Source organism: Pseudophryne corroboree, chromosome 10, assembly GCF_028390025.1.
Source record: "Pseudophryne corroboree isolate aPseCor3 chromosome 10, aPseCor3.hap2, whole genome shotgun sequence".
Lineage (NCBI taxonomy): Eukaryota > Metazoa > Chordata > Amphibia > Anura > Myobatrachidae > Pseudophryne > Pseudophryne corroboree.
This window is the reverse complement of record NC_086453.1, coordinates 328883884-328897962: the sequence shown is the minus strand read 5'-3', so window position 1 is coordinate 328897962 and position 14079 is coordinate 328883884. Positions and strand designations below refer to the sequence as shown.

The 14079-nt window shown below is 47.1% G+C and overlaps 2 protein-coding genes across 6 annotated transcripts in view; one reads left to right on the top strand and one right to left on the bottom strand.

The window, feature by feature from the left end:
- Nucleotides 1–14079, top strand: part of TMPRSS4 (transmembrane serine protease 4) — a 64331-nt gene that overhangs the window by 2506 nt on the left and 47746 nt on the right. The window contains exon 1 of one of the 2 annotated variants that reach the window (XM_063943594.1): nt 3205–3398. The exons of the other annotated variant lie outside the window; for it this stretch is intronic. Within the exon in view, the coding sequence (XP_063799664.1) occupies nt 3378–3398 (21 nt within the window). The 5' untranslated portion in view covers nt 3205–3377. Of the gene's footprint in view, nt 1–3204; nt 3399–14079 lie in introns of those variants that run through there. 2 annotated transcript variants of the gene reach the window in all.
- SMIM35 (small integral membrane protein 35) overlaps nt 1–14079 on the bottom strand; it is a 117675-nt gene that overhangs the window by 91929 nt on the left and 11667 nt on the right. Inside the window, exons 1-2 of one of the 4 annotated variants that reach the window (XM_063943598.1) lie at nt 7355–7483; nt 3358–3511 (exon numbers count right to left, since the gene is read on the bottom strand). The gene's annotated coding sequence lies outside the window, so the exon portion shown is untranslated. Of the gene's footprint in view, nt 1–3232; nt 3297–3357; nt 3512–3593; nt 3891–7354; nt 7484–14079 lie in introns of those variants that run through there. The other 3 variants (XM_063943596.1, XM_063943597.1, XM_063943599.1) reach the window with 3 other exon arrangements.

The following is a 14079-nucleotide window of genomic DNA, read 5'->3' as shown; positions in this document are numbered from 1 at the left end:
CAGATGTATCAAGCTTTGGAGAGAGATAAAGGTGGTCTGTTTACTAAGCCTTGGAGAGAGATAAAGTGGACGAAGATAAAGTACCAGCCAATCAGCTCCCAACTGTCATGTCACAGGCTGTGTTTGAAAAATGACAGTTAGGAGCTGGGTGGCTAGTACTTTATCTCCATCCACTTTACCTTCACCCAAGGCTTAGTAAATAGACCTCAAAGTACCAACCAACAGGGAAACAGTGTTTCTCAATATGTAATGTGGGACTATATTGATTTATTAATAACTTCAGAGCGTGGTGTTTCCCCACCAGAGATCTGAGGGTTCTGACGCTGGATAGGGTTACTATTGGGAAAGCGGTGTGCTGTCTAGTATAAGATTTGTTTATTATAAAACTAGGTGCTCTGTAAGAGTCCACTTTAATTCAATATGTGACATAAATTCACCAATTAAATATATCGAATACCACAAGTCATATCATATAACATGTATAAACTATTCAATCCATCCACAGGATGCTAATCCCAGTCTCTGTGGCCACAGGTTAGTTCTTAGTAGATGCTAATTTGCATGCAAATGATAGTATCGAGAGTCAATTCCTGATAAACAGAATACTAGAAAACAATTGTCTCTGAGGTGGAGAAACGCGTCAGTGTTCTGGTGATGTCATCTTCAGCTGGCTGCCGGCCACTCTTAGCATGCTTTTTGAAGCCCTGTTGGTCACAGTAAACCAGTGAGGACTTCACCTCCCGAGACGCTGATATATAGGTTGCGACACTGATATATAGATTGCTCCGGCAGTGGGGAGGGAGCACCCCAGCTAAAGAGACTTTGACTAGAATTTAATCTGCAGGTATCATTATATCAAAGACCCTGAGTGAGTGTGTGACCTGCCACATTTATTGTGGTTCAAATTACTTACATCAGAGGGGAAGTAATGGGTGCTATATCTATTGCATTGTTTTGTACTAATCTACATACTCATCGGAAATTGACTCATTGGAAATCATTTGCATGCAAATTAGCATCTACTAAAAACTAATCTGTGGCCACAGAGACTGTGAGTAGCGTCCTTTATTCATCTGTTTCCTACTTAGTAGGGGAGAGCTAGGCTCCTATATAGAGAGGCAGCAATCTAGAATTTACAGTATTTTCAATGTGCGCATTGAGGGCCTAATTCGTGGTGCACGCAACTGCAATTCTCTCGGCTACGGAGCTGGTAACGTTAGCAAGTGAAGCTGCCATCCAGAAGTGAGAAGAGACGCCCCCCGGAGCCATCTAAAGCTCATGCGCAATTGCGTACACGTTCGCAGCCTATATGAAAAAGCAAGCAACCTCAGGTCTAAGTGTAGGCCCATGGCTACGTAGACTGGACACAGCAGCAGCGGCACAGGCGACATGTTTTTGCACGTACAAACTCGCAGAAGATTGCAGATACTCGCCCCCCGAAAACGGCCATGGTACGCCTGCATTTGCCCAAATACTCCCCGTTAACTCCTCCACACGGTCACTTCCTGTTAGTTCGTTCTCCACGAAATCCTCGTTGCAAGCTGGATCGCAGCGTCACCTTGACGCATGCACTTTGCAATCGCAGCACATGCTCAGTCTGCTGATAATCGCTCTCTTTCTTGAACATCAGCCACTGCGCACAAATATGAAATAGGCCCTCAGACTTAGTGAATCAGCGCAGGGTTTGCGTTTTTAGTTTTACGGTTGGCTTGCTAGCCTGCAAAGCTCCAAATAACCAGTCCAGCCGTCATTTTTGAAGCTTCAATCCACCGCACTCCCTCCATCCTCATCGCCACATAAAATTAAAACTATTTACAATACTTTGAGCCTTTTATATGCTTCGTGTTTGGACAGGGCAGAAAGAGAAAGCGATCTCTATCACAGGTGTTTTATTTACTCCTCGTCCTATCCTGTACACGGTAAAGCTGCCACCTGTCATACTAGGGGGCCTGCTGTATTTACCAAGTGTGTATTTACCTTAAATCACACAGAACCTGCTGTTTCCACATGAATAAATATTAGTACCTTGGCCTTGTAACAATTGGCTGAAGCGGGAGATGTCTCAGATATCTCTTAAGGGGGGTACACACGGAGAGATCCATGCTTAAATTCTAAGCAATCTGACTAGATTGCTTAGAAATTAAGCACGGAACTCTCTGTGTGTCGGGTGCCGGCGACAGCGATGCGCGGTCCCGCAGTTGGGAGGCTCCTGTCACTCACTGCTCTGCCTAGCAGAGCAGCGGTAAATTGACGCAGTGCACATGCGCACAGAGACTATTCACGGGAGACAGATGGACTGGGGGCATGCCAGCAGCTCACAGAGCGCTGGGCATGACCCTATAGTGGTGGAAAATGGGGGTGTGGCTCATGATCTCAGCACTCCCGCAAAACCACGCTTCCTTTTCTATAGGCCATGCCCAATTTTGGCCGCGGCGCGTATTTGCAGCGATTGGGAGTCCCGCTTCCTTATCTCCTGATGTTGGGAGGTATGTATACTGTGCGAAAGCAAGATCTGATGGCTGCGCTTGCACAGTAGACAGGCCAGGTGTGAAGGATATCACTTTCTACTTGGGCTGTGGGGGGGGGGGGGGCGGTTAGGGTCAGGCTTCAGGAAAGGTGGGTTAGGGGCTTAGGGATCAGGGCTAGCTGTAGTTCAACAGCAGCTGGAGGGGCAGAGGTTCCCCATCCCTGTCCTATAGGGAGTACCTGAGGGTTGAAGTTGAGAACCACTGGTATTTGGCACGGTGTGGAGGCACAAGGGTTAAAGGTGTGAGCTGCAGAAGAATTAAATGAATGAGGATGAATGACAGCTGGAGAGCACAAAGCAAAGGAAGTTGCAAAGTCAGTTTGCTGCCCACCTGATCCTGTCCATCCGCATCCTGTGGCTATACCCCTGCAATATATTTATTATTTTTTACCATGTTTGCTGTCTAAAAAGTTCTGTTATGTGTTGGGTTACTCTGTTCTATTAAACACCCAAATACTGCTATTCCAGAACAAACGTGCCGGACTTTCAAACTAAAATCTAATAATCCATTGTTACCAAAACAAAGAAACACAAAAATAAAGCACCGCAACAGGTAACGATTAGAACAGACAGCAGGCACCGGAATGGGAGCTAGAGTAATAAGACAATTCATTTATGCAGCTTGATGCCAATCGCATATATTGGCAATAAAGTAAAATTAAACCTGTTCAAATGAGAAGGATTCCTCAATGACATAGGCCATACCCAGCTAGCAGCAATCACTCCTCTCGCCTGCAGCAGGAAATAGATCCAGATCCCAACAAATGGCCAGGACCTACCACTAAGCAGTCTCATCACAAATGTTGTGAATGAACAGTTCTGGCACATACCTCAGTGTAGATATTGGAAAATGCTTCTGAGTACCCCAAAGGTGAGTGTTATAGCTCCTTTGGCAATGATGTGAGCTGCTGCTATCTCTGTCCGGCTGCAGTAAGAGTTGGGGTGGCATTAGCAGCTAAGGATAGCTTCCATACCTTGCAGATCCTACAAGAATAAATTATATTCCATTATTTTTTTTTTTTTCCAATCTGGAATTTAAATTTGTAGCACAAGGAAGGAAACTCACAGAGCAGACACCTGTGGGGAAAGTATTATGGTAAAAGGCTGATTGCTGCGGGGTTGAGGTATGGTGAGATAGTCCCACGGAAGCCGGCCGCAACTGGAGCAGCAGGCCCAACCTGCATGACTATGGAATGAAAGTTTTTTTAGTGGTTAGGAAAAGACTCTTCCAATCCACGTGCCAGTGTATGCGCCACAGGTGTGCAGGAGAAAGTGCTATCATGCTCTCCTGACCTGGAAATAAACTAAACACTGTGAAAAGATTGTCAGCTGTACAAACACCAGCCGCTAAAAAATGTACGACAGCCCATGCTTTAAAACAGATCTAGGGGAAGATGTACTAAGCCTTGAAAAGTGATAAATTTCACGGTGATAACGCACCAGCCAATTAGCTTCTGAATGCCATGTTACCGGCTGGGTTTAAAAAATGACAGTTAGGAGCTGATTGGTTGGCACTTTAACATTGTGAAATGTATTACTTTTCAAGGCTTAGTACATCTGGCCCCTGCAGGGCCGAAACTAGGATATTTGACACCCGCGGCAAGGCGACAATTTAGTGCCCATGGCAACCAATCAGTGTTGAGGTAACATTTAAAAAGTGCATTCTATAAAATTATACAGAGCAGCTGATTGGTTGCCCTGGGCAAGTTCTCCACACTTTTCACTCCTTCATGAATAGACCGCAATATCTGTTATGGGTTGAGTTAAATTGTTATGGTGTAACCCCACATATTGTACTTTTCTGAATAACTTTGCTGCGTTTAATAGAAAGGGAACTACAGTACTTATGAGAGGCAAAATACCACGATATGGCTTATTTTTGCATTGTGTTGCATCATATGAGCTATTGTCAGCAATAATGCCGGCAGTAGTAAGTTTCTGTGTGTTACTGCATCGGGGAGCCTATATAACAACTGAAACCTTATAAAGTGAATAGGCAGGGGCGGTTTAAAGGAGAAGGGGGCCCGAGTGCAGTCTCTATGAGGGCCCCTCCTCTCTTTCGTGGTGCAGTAGATGCTGGCTTTGTGCCAGCATCTACTGTGCATGTGAAGTGTCCAGGAACATGGTGTCCATGTCTTGTTCCCAGGGACATCCCTATTGTGCATGCACAAATCACCGAGAAAATGGCTGCTGCACCATTTTCCCAGTGATTACTGTCTGCAGCGCTGGCCGCAGTGGGACTCTGGAGGGGTAAGATACTTATATGTGTGCAGGGTATGCGGTGTGGCCCCCCTGGACCAAAGGGCCCGTGTTCACTTCACACTTTGCACCCATTATAGATCAGGGCCGGTTCAAGGGCGCTCTGCGCCCGGGGCAAAAAATGGGGCGTGGCCTAATACAGGGGGCGTGGTCAATTACGCCCCCTGTACATTAAAAGCGCCGCTTGAATGCTGAGCGGTGCGCGATGACTTCATCGCGCACCGCACAGCAAAAGGTCCTCTCCACGAAGGGAAACTAGACGATATGCGTCTAGTTCCTTTCGTAGAGAGGACCTTTGCTGTGCGGTGCGCGATGACGTCATCGCGCACCGCTCAGCAAAGTTACTCTCCAGGAAGGGAAACTAGACGCATAGCGTCTAGTTCCCTTCAGGAGGCGGACGGGGACGGGGACGGCAGCGGGCAGCGGAGGCAGACGGGGACACAGCGGGCAGCAGTGGCGGATCTTGCCACGGTGCGGCGCCCTCCGGATGGCGCCAGCGCCCTCCGGAAGGCGGCGCCCCGGGCAAAAGTCCTGCTTGCCCGTGGCAAGATCCGCCACTGTTATAGATACGCCAACAGTGGCAAACGCAGGATTTCTAGAGGGGGGTTTCCAAATACAATCCACAATATCCCACTCTGTGGAGCATGGAATACAATATTAATATTTAACACTAAAGAAGGTCTATAGTATAGGCCGTATCAAACATATTTTATATAAGATAATGTAAGTGGTCAGGAAAAGGTTTAACATACCATAATAAATAAATAAATACACAAATATAATAGAACCAGTACTGCACTTTCTAAGCACACATTCTCCCACCTCATTAAGGCTCCTGTCTCTTCTTGGTAGCTACTCTCTGGTCCAGTGCACTGGTTGATGCCTCAGAAGTAGAAGAAGCTTCTATCCCTAGGCATGTGCAGCAGCTTAAACTGCATGATCTGGCGGCAGCTCTAGTAATTGTATTATATACCATTGCAATTGTTGTCATAATTTGAGCCACTTGCCAAGAGGTAGGGGGTTTCCAGGCAACCAGAACCCCCCCCCCCCCCCCGTGTTTGCCTATGGCCAATGTGAATCGTGCTACTGTACATCCACCAGAAAAACATTTGTATTGAATGGGGAGGTATGGTTGATAGCTTTTCACCACTTCTTAGGCTGAGACTGTCATCCCCAGGGAAGTCTATGTAGACAGTGGGGGTCTATTCATAAAGCAGTGAAAAGAGTGGAGAAGGGAGCCAGTGGACAAATTGGCCATGACAACCAATCAGCTGCTATGTATAACTTATAGAATGTGCTTGATAAATATTACCTCAATGCTGATTGGTTGTATATTATTGTGCTATATAGACTCCAGCGGTTATGTTATTATGGGTTAGTGTCATGTTCTGTGTCAGTATAGAGAACCGATATACAACCACTGCACTGCAAGGTCATTTTATGTGGCCTGCCGGAAAGATGGTCGACATGCACTAGGTCAGCAGGTACAAAAGGTCGACAGGTAAAAGGTAGACAGTGCTTATGATCGACAGGTTCAAATGGTTGACAAAACAATGGTCGACACATATGATCAACACATGCTTTTTCTTTTTCAACTTTTGCTTCATTGACTATGGGGCGTGGCACGCGATTGCCACACGCCTTTCCTATAGGCCATGCCCCATTTTGGGCAGGCACGGCTGTGTCACGCCAAAGTGCCCCTCGTTCACTTCTCCCAATGTTGGAGGGTAGCAGAGTCGAGCGAGAACCCGTGCCTGAAACATTGTGATCACAGCGAGCCTTCGAGGGGACGCATTTCAACAACTTGTGGTCATAGATGAGAACAGAATCAAAATGTACCCCTCCCCCCATAAAAAAGGATGTCCACCATTTGTTTGTTGGCCATTTGTGTTTCAGCCATTGTCATGTTGACCACTGCCATGTCGACCTTTTGTACCTTTTGACTTTGTATTACTGTCGACCTTTTGACCATGTCGACCATGTGCATGCTGACCAATTGGTGTCGACTTAATGACTGTCGACCCTTTTGCTGTAGATCTATTGATCCACAACCTGCCCTGTGCCATACTGCGCTGGGAATCACTGCAGCTGTAGGGGCGGGGACAGTGAGGTCTGATAGTCTAACAGCCAATCACAATGAATCGACTGCACTGTGATTCGCTGCAGAACATAAGAAATCTGGGAAATGACTCTGACCCCTGTTATGTTTAATCAAGCTGTAGAAAGTGCTTAGTTTCAGTGACTGAACATAGGGCCTGATCCGATTTGTGCGAAAACCGGATGTCTGATATCTGGGGGGGTCTGCGTGTGTGCAGGACCCGTTCTGCACATATGCAGAGCTGAGAGGAGGTCTTGCGTGATCGCTCGCAGTCTCCACTTATCCCCCTATGACTGACATCAGAGCCGGCGCAACCCGCTCAGCAGAGTCTGCAAAGCAGGGAGGCGCTGGCCAAGAGAGGCGCTCTCCCTGCTCTGAGACTCCGCTGGTGTGCGCTGCTGCTGCCGGCTGCCACAGCAACAAGAGGCTCGAGTCCAGTCCACCAGCAGATCTTCCCTCCCTCCTCCTACCAGCAGAACACGCAGGGGGGGGTTCACTCCATCGTCCGCACAGGCTGGCCACTTTCACTTTCTATTCCACGTCCTGGCTGCAGCCTGCTTGTGATTTATGACATGAAGCTGTTCTCCTTCTCCCTGCGCTCCAGCCCTCCCCCTCTACAACATGCTGATGAAGGGGCTTGAGTGTGGTCAGAGCAGGCCGAGTTTAACTCTTTGAAACCTGTTTTCTAATGTATTGAAGAATGCTGCTGCTGTAAGTGTGTGCTTTCTATATTTTTTTTACCAGAGCTCTATCTATCTAGGGGGTGGGGGGAAGAGAGCAATTATTATATGTATAAGTGGCACTGAAACTGTGGGCATGTGTATAAGTAGCACACACGTATATGTGTAACTGTATACGTGACACTGATACCGTGGGCATTATTATGTGTGTAAGCGGCACTGATACCGTGGGCATTATTATGTGTGTAAGCGGCACTGCTACCGTGGGCATTATTATGTGTGTAAGCGGCACTGCTACCGTGGGCATTATTATGTGTGTAAGCGGCACTGATATCGTGGGCATTATTGTTTGTATAAGCGGCACTGATACCGTGGGCATTATTATGTGTGTAAGCGGCACTGATACCGTGGGCATTATTGTTTGTATAAGCGGCACTGATACCGTGGGCATTATTATGTGTATAAGCGGCACTGCTACCGTGGGCATTATGTGTATAAGCGGCACTGCTACCGTGGGCATTATTATGTGTATAAGCGGCACTGCTACCGTGGGCATTATTGTGTGTGTAAGTGGCACTGCTACAGTGGGCATTATTATGTGTAAGCGGCACTGCTACCGTGGGCATTATTATGTGTATAAGCGGCACTGCTACCGTGGGCATTATTATGTGTATAAGCGGCACTGCTACCGTGGGCATTATTATGTGTATAAGCGGCACTGCTACCGTGGGCATTATTGTGTGTGTAAGTGGCACTGCTACAGTGGGCATTATTATGTGTAAGCGGCACGGATACTGTGAGCATTATTATGTGTAACTGTATACGTGGCACTGATACCGTGGGCATTATTATGTGCTATCATGGGAATTGTGTATATGGGGCACTACTGTGTAGCATAACGTGAATATGGGGCAGTACTGTGTGACGTAATATGAAATAGGGGCACTACATACTGACGATACTTTTGTACTACTGTGTGGTGTAATTTGAATTTTGGGTACAATTGTGTGGGCACACCCCTTCCTTGTGAGACCTCACTTGCCTTCAGTGTGTGCTTTCCCTTTATTAAGTATTGGAGAGAGGGCGCAAATTTATAGTTTGCAGGGAGGCGCCAAACACCCTAGCACTGGCCCTGACTGACATGCTGCAGCGTCTGAGGGAAGAAGCGGGGGGAGGCAACCAGGACTGTTCTAGAAAACAGGGGCGTGTCATCGCGCGCAGACTTCCTGGACCGATGGCCAGTTGAGTAAGCTTCTGCGTATGCAGACTGGCCAAGGGTTGTGACTGATTGTGATCTAACACTGCGTCTTCGGACGCAGGACTTGGATTGCAGATGCATCATACTTGCCTACTCTCCCGGAAGCTGCGGGAGGCTCCCGTTTTTTGGGGTAGCCCCCCGCACCCCCGGAAGAGTGGGCAGGTCTCCCGCATCCTGCTCGCACCCTAGTGATGCGAGCAGGATGGAGAGAAAATCTCCCGTATTCGTGGGTCCGTCGGGTAGAGAAGGGGTTAAAATGACGCAAATCGCACCATTTTAGCCCCGCCCCCTTCCCGCAGACCCGCGTATTGTGGCATTTTTCGATGCGGGGTTTAGTGATGTCACAGTCCAGCCCCGCCCCCCGAATACTCCTGCAGCGTCTCCTCTCCGGGCTTCTCCCAGAGAGGAGAAATACAATGTAGGCAAGATGAGATGTGTGGCGGGCACTTTTCGTGTTTTGGATTTAGATCCTCGCTCATGTTTTGGATTTGGATTGGTTTTGCCAAAACCACCCTTTCAGGTTTTGGTTTTGGATCTGGATGATTTTTGAAAAAACACACAAAAACAGCTAAAATCACAGAATTTGGGGGTAATTTTGATCCTACAGTATTATTAACCTCAATAACATTCATTTCCACTCATTTCCAGTCTATTCTGAACACCTCACACCTCACAATATTGTTTTTAGGCCAAAAGGTTGCACCGAGGTAGCTGGATGACTAAGCTAAGCGACACAGGTGGGAGGCACAAACACCTGGCCCATCTAGGAGTGGCACTGCAGTGTCAGACAGGATGGCAGATTTAAAAACTAGGCCCCAAACAGCACATCATGCAAAGAAGAAAAAGAGGTGCAATGAGGTAGCTGGATGGCTAAGTTAAGCGACACAAGAGTGCGGCACAAACACCTGGCCCATCTAGGAGTGGCACGGAGTGGCTGAATGTTGAAAGTGGCCCGAACTTTTTCGGGCCACCGACAGCATCTCCTGCACGCTCCTGTTATTTTTTACAAAATTTCTGCACCACCAAATTGTATGTGCAAAACATGGAACTTTCTGGAATTTGCCATACATGCACAATATTGGTGGACTTATACGGCAGTACCCCCTGAACTTATACGGCTGCAGCACTGGACTGGACTTATACGGAATTACCACTGGACTTATACGGCAGTACCCCTGGACTTATGCGGCTACACCACTGGACTTGGCTTATACGGCAGTACCCCGGTCTAATACGGCAGTACCCCTGAACTTATACGGCTGCACCACTGGACTAGACTTGTACAGCAGTACCCCTGAACTTATACCGCTGCACCACTGGACTAGACTTATACGGCAGTACCACTAGACTTATACGGCAGTGCCCCTGAAGTTATACGGCTGCACCACTGGACTGGACTTGTACGGCAGTACCCCTGGACTTGTACGGCAGTACCCCTGGACTTGTACGGCAGTACCCCTGGACTTGTACGGCAGTACCACCGGACTTATACGGCAGTACCCCTGAACTTATACGGCTGCACCACTGGACTGGACTTGTACGGCAGTACCCCTGAACTTATACGGCTGCACCACTGGACTGGACTTATATGGCAGTACCCCTGAACTTATACGGCAGTACCACTGGACTGGATTTATACGGCAGTACCCTTGGACTTATACGGCGGCAGCACTGGATTTATGGCAGCACAGGGCACCACCACTGGACTTATGGCAGCACAGGACACCACCACTGGACTGGACTTATACAGCAGCACTGTACTTATGGCAGCACAGGACACCATCACTGTGACTGGACTGATGCAGCACAAGACACCACCACTGGACTGATGCAGAACAAGACAGCACTGGAATGATACGTAAGAGCAGGTCGCCACCCCACGCGCCGCACCACTTTCCTGCAAAGACACTGAGGAGACACGTCCTCTCACTACACTCTCCAGGACTGAAGTGAAAATGGCGGCAACGCGCGGCTCCTTACGTGGAGTCTAAAATCCGAGAGAATCCGACAGTGGGATGATGACGTTTTGCCTTGTTCTGGTTTCCGAGTCTAGCAGGAAGTCCCGAGCCAGACTCTGATCTGGGCTCGGGACGTGATGTTCGGTAGGGTTCGGTTCTCAGAGAACCGAACTCCCTCATCCCTAATAAAAACTGATAAGGTTTTGCAGTCATCATATGGTTTAATGTTATCATTTTAATTGTGACCCCCTCACTATTTGAACATATTCTACAGAATGTAGTTTGTCATAGCATGCCAATGTCAAAAGGTACAGTACTGTAGCTCAGAATATAGGAAAGAGATCGGCCCAGATTTATCAAGACTTGGAGAGTGATAAATAACATGGTGATATAAAGTACCAGCCAATCACCTCCACTGTCATTTTTCAAACACAGCCTGTGACAGTTAGGAGCTGATTGGTTGGTACTGTATCACTGTTCTATTTATCACTCTCCAAGACTTGATAAATGGGGGGCCATGATCATTAAGTGGTATGTTGTCTTCAGCTTATGAATTAAGTGAAAACCTAAATTATTATTTTTTTTCCCCCGAAGATTTTTTTTTTTTTTTTAGCTTATCAAATTTGCAGGATTTTCAGATTCCCTTGTTTTAGCCTATATTTATGTTGGCTAGTTCAGCTGTTCTCCTGCCTATTGCTATTTGTCCTTACAATGTCTGTGTTGTTGTGTGAAGTATTGTCTACAGATGAATGCAGAGGTGACAGTTCAAGGTGCAGTAGTTATTTTTGCAATGCAAATCAATGTAAACATTGGCTTACTGGCAAGAGTTTCCCGTACGCATCTGGCTACTATCCAAAGTACTATGGGTGGGACCTGTCCACTCCCCATTCTGTGTTTTTTCTTCTTCTTCTGTAATTTAACAAGATGTGAATGATGTAAAATGTTTCTAAAATAAAGGCAATTAAAAGGAAAAGTGAAAAGATCCCCTAAGGCTGGTATATGCTGTATATGTGCATACTGTTCTGCAAGTGCATACCTTCTAACTGTACATTTTTAGCAGGTACAGTACCTTTTTTTATGGTCTGTACTTATTTTTGGTTCTCCAAACTTCCATTGAAAGTATAGGCCTTTTCCCGTGACCACGCCCCCTTTTCTAATTTGTGCCGATTTTTATGTGTAAAATGTTGGAGGGTATGCATTTGTCGCCCTGGAACAGCGGCAGATCAGCAGTGGTGGAACTGAATGCAGGATCTTCTCCTGTCCCCCTCTTTCAAATGGTGGGGCAGTGAGGCAACTCTTAAAGGCAGGGTGTGAGGGCTTGCAGTGACTCTTGCAGGCAGGGGAAGGGGCGAGGAGGATGAAATTTTGCTGAATCAGGCCCCAGTAGTCTGTACCCGGGCTCCTTTACCATTGTCTGAGGGCATCCCTGGGATTCTGCTTGTGCAGAGTGGAGGGGCATAGCAGCCCTGGCTCCCTCTCTCCACTCCACTGTGTCTGTGGTCATGCTGGGGACTGAATTGTGGTCTGGTGGCTCACTGCAGGAAGCTATTTTTAGGGCACATGACCACGCCTCCCTGTATTTGGCCACGCCCCCTTCATTACTCTGGCTCATGACTGCTCTTGGTGGTCCTGTATACGATCTATACTGGAGGAGCAGACATGCCTAAGTGACACAGAGGGGTGAGAGCTGGTAGGCTTTGATGGGTTTTGAGAGCCCATTTAAAGCTTTGGAAAGAGGTCTAGCGGTGAAGAGATCTAGCGGTGGGAAGCAGCAAGGACCTGGAAGCAGGTGTGGGAGAGGTTATCAGTTGAGAAGAGAAATGGAGGTTGTTGGCAGAGCGATTGCTTGGTCTGAAGGGTGGAAGGAGATGGTGGGGGGGGGGATTGGGTTAGGGCTTTATATGTGAGTGTGAGAAGTTTGAATTCAATTCTGTAACTGAAGATAAGTTATTGAAGGGACTGGTGGAAAGGGGAAGCAGACTACGGAGCAGTTACAGAATAAAGCTGGGTGCACACTGAGCAATATGTCTGTCCGATCTGCCGGTTCAGACGACCTATCGCTCAATTTGGTACGTATCGGGCAGTGTGTATGACAGATATGAGAGTGCCCAAGGTCGCTAGCGACATCGTCAGGTTTTTGTGCTGCACATCTATCCCGAATATATATCGCTGGCGTCCTGTAGTATGCTAATGAAGGACGGAACATGATTGTCGCTCCAGTGTGTACAGGCAATCCGGACGAACGGGGATACGTTCCGATGTTGGAACGAATCCCCATCGCTCAAGTGTGTACCCAGCTTAAAATGTAAAGAGCGCTTTAGAGTAAAGAGATGTGGAAGTCAGGAATGCCAGATAGGAAGTGGTTGCAGTAGTCCAGAAGAGTGAGTGGATGAGGGTCTTGATTGACTCCAGGGTGAGTAAGGGTTTGTTCCTGGAGGTATTATGAAGGTTGTAGCAGCAAGAATGGCAGAGGACATGAAGGTGGGGTGTGAAGGAGAGCATGGATCATGGACAACTACTAAACAGAAGACTTGTGGGACAGAAGAGACCGTGATGTTTCAATAGACAATGAAGTGAGGGAGCTGAGGGCACTAGGGTAGGTTGGAAGACAACTAGCTCAGTCTTTGTCTCTGTGATTGATATGTTATGTGTGATTGTTTTTGTACACAGCAATCATAGTTGCCTACTCTCCCAGAACGTGGATCATATGGATAATAATCGGCTTAACAGCCTGGACGGTGACATGTCCTGATGATGCGTTGTATGCCGTGGCTTGCTCACTTGATTGCATGAATGATATAATTAGGGTAATGGCCATATCTTCTATTTATATCCAGTCTTTATATTTCCCAGAAGGCAAATATAAAAAGTGTGCAAGTTTGGCTACAATAGATCAAATGTATGTCGGATGGCATTTCAGGCAACAAAATGGCCGGCTTCCTGTTCAACTTTATATTTAAAACAAAAATGTGTTAGAAAAGAAACATATACAGTATTAAATAAAGCGTTATTTCTGTGGCCTGCCTGTACTATCAACATTCTAAGATGGCTACACCCGAAAGAGGACTGCAGTTGTACAATTACCACCGCAATCTACCGCAATCTTTCTTAAATAGGCTTCTCCAGTCCACACACATCCCCCACATATTTTCTTTCTTCACTCTCCCTTCCTCCTGACCCTGGTTCATCACTGCTGTGATGTGATATCATGCAGACCACCAAGAACCTTTGCAATCTGGTGGACAGCTATGCAATAGATAGGCATTGATACACAAGGATAGGTGCTATTTCTCCATAGA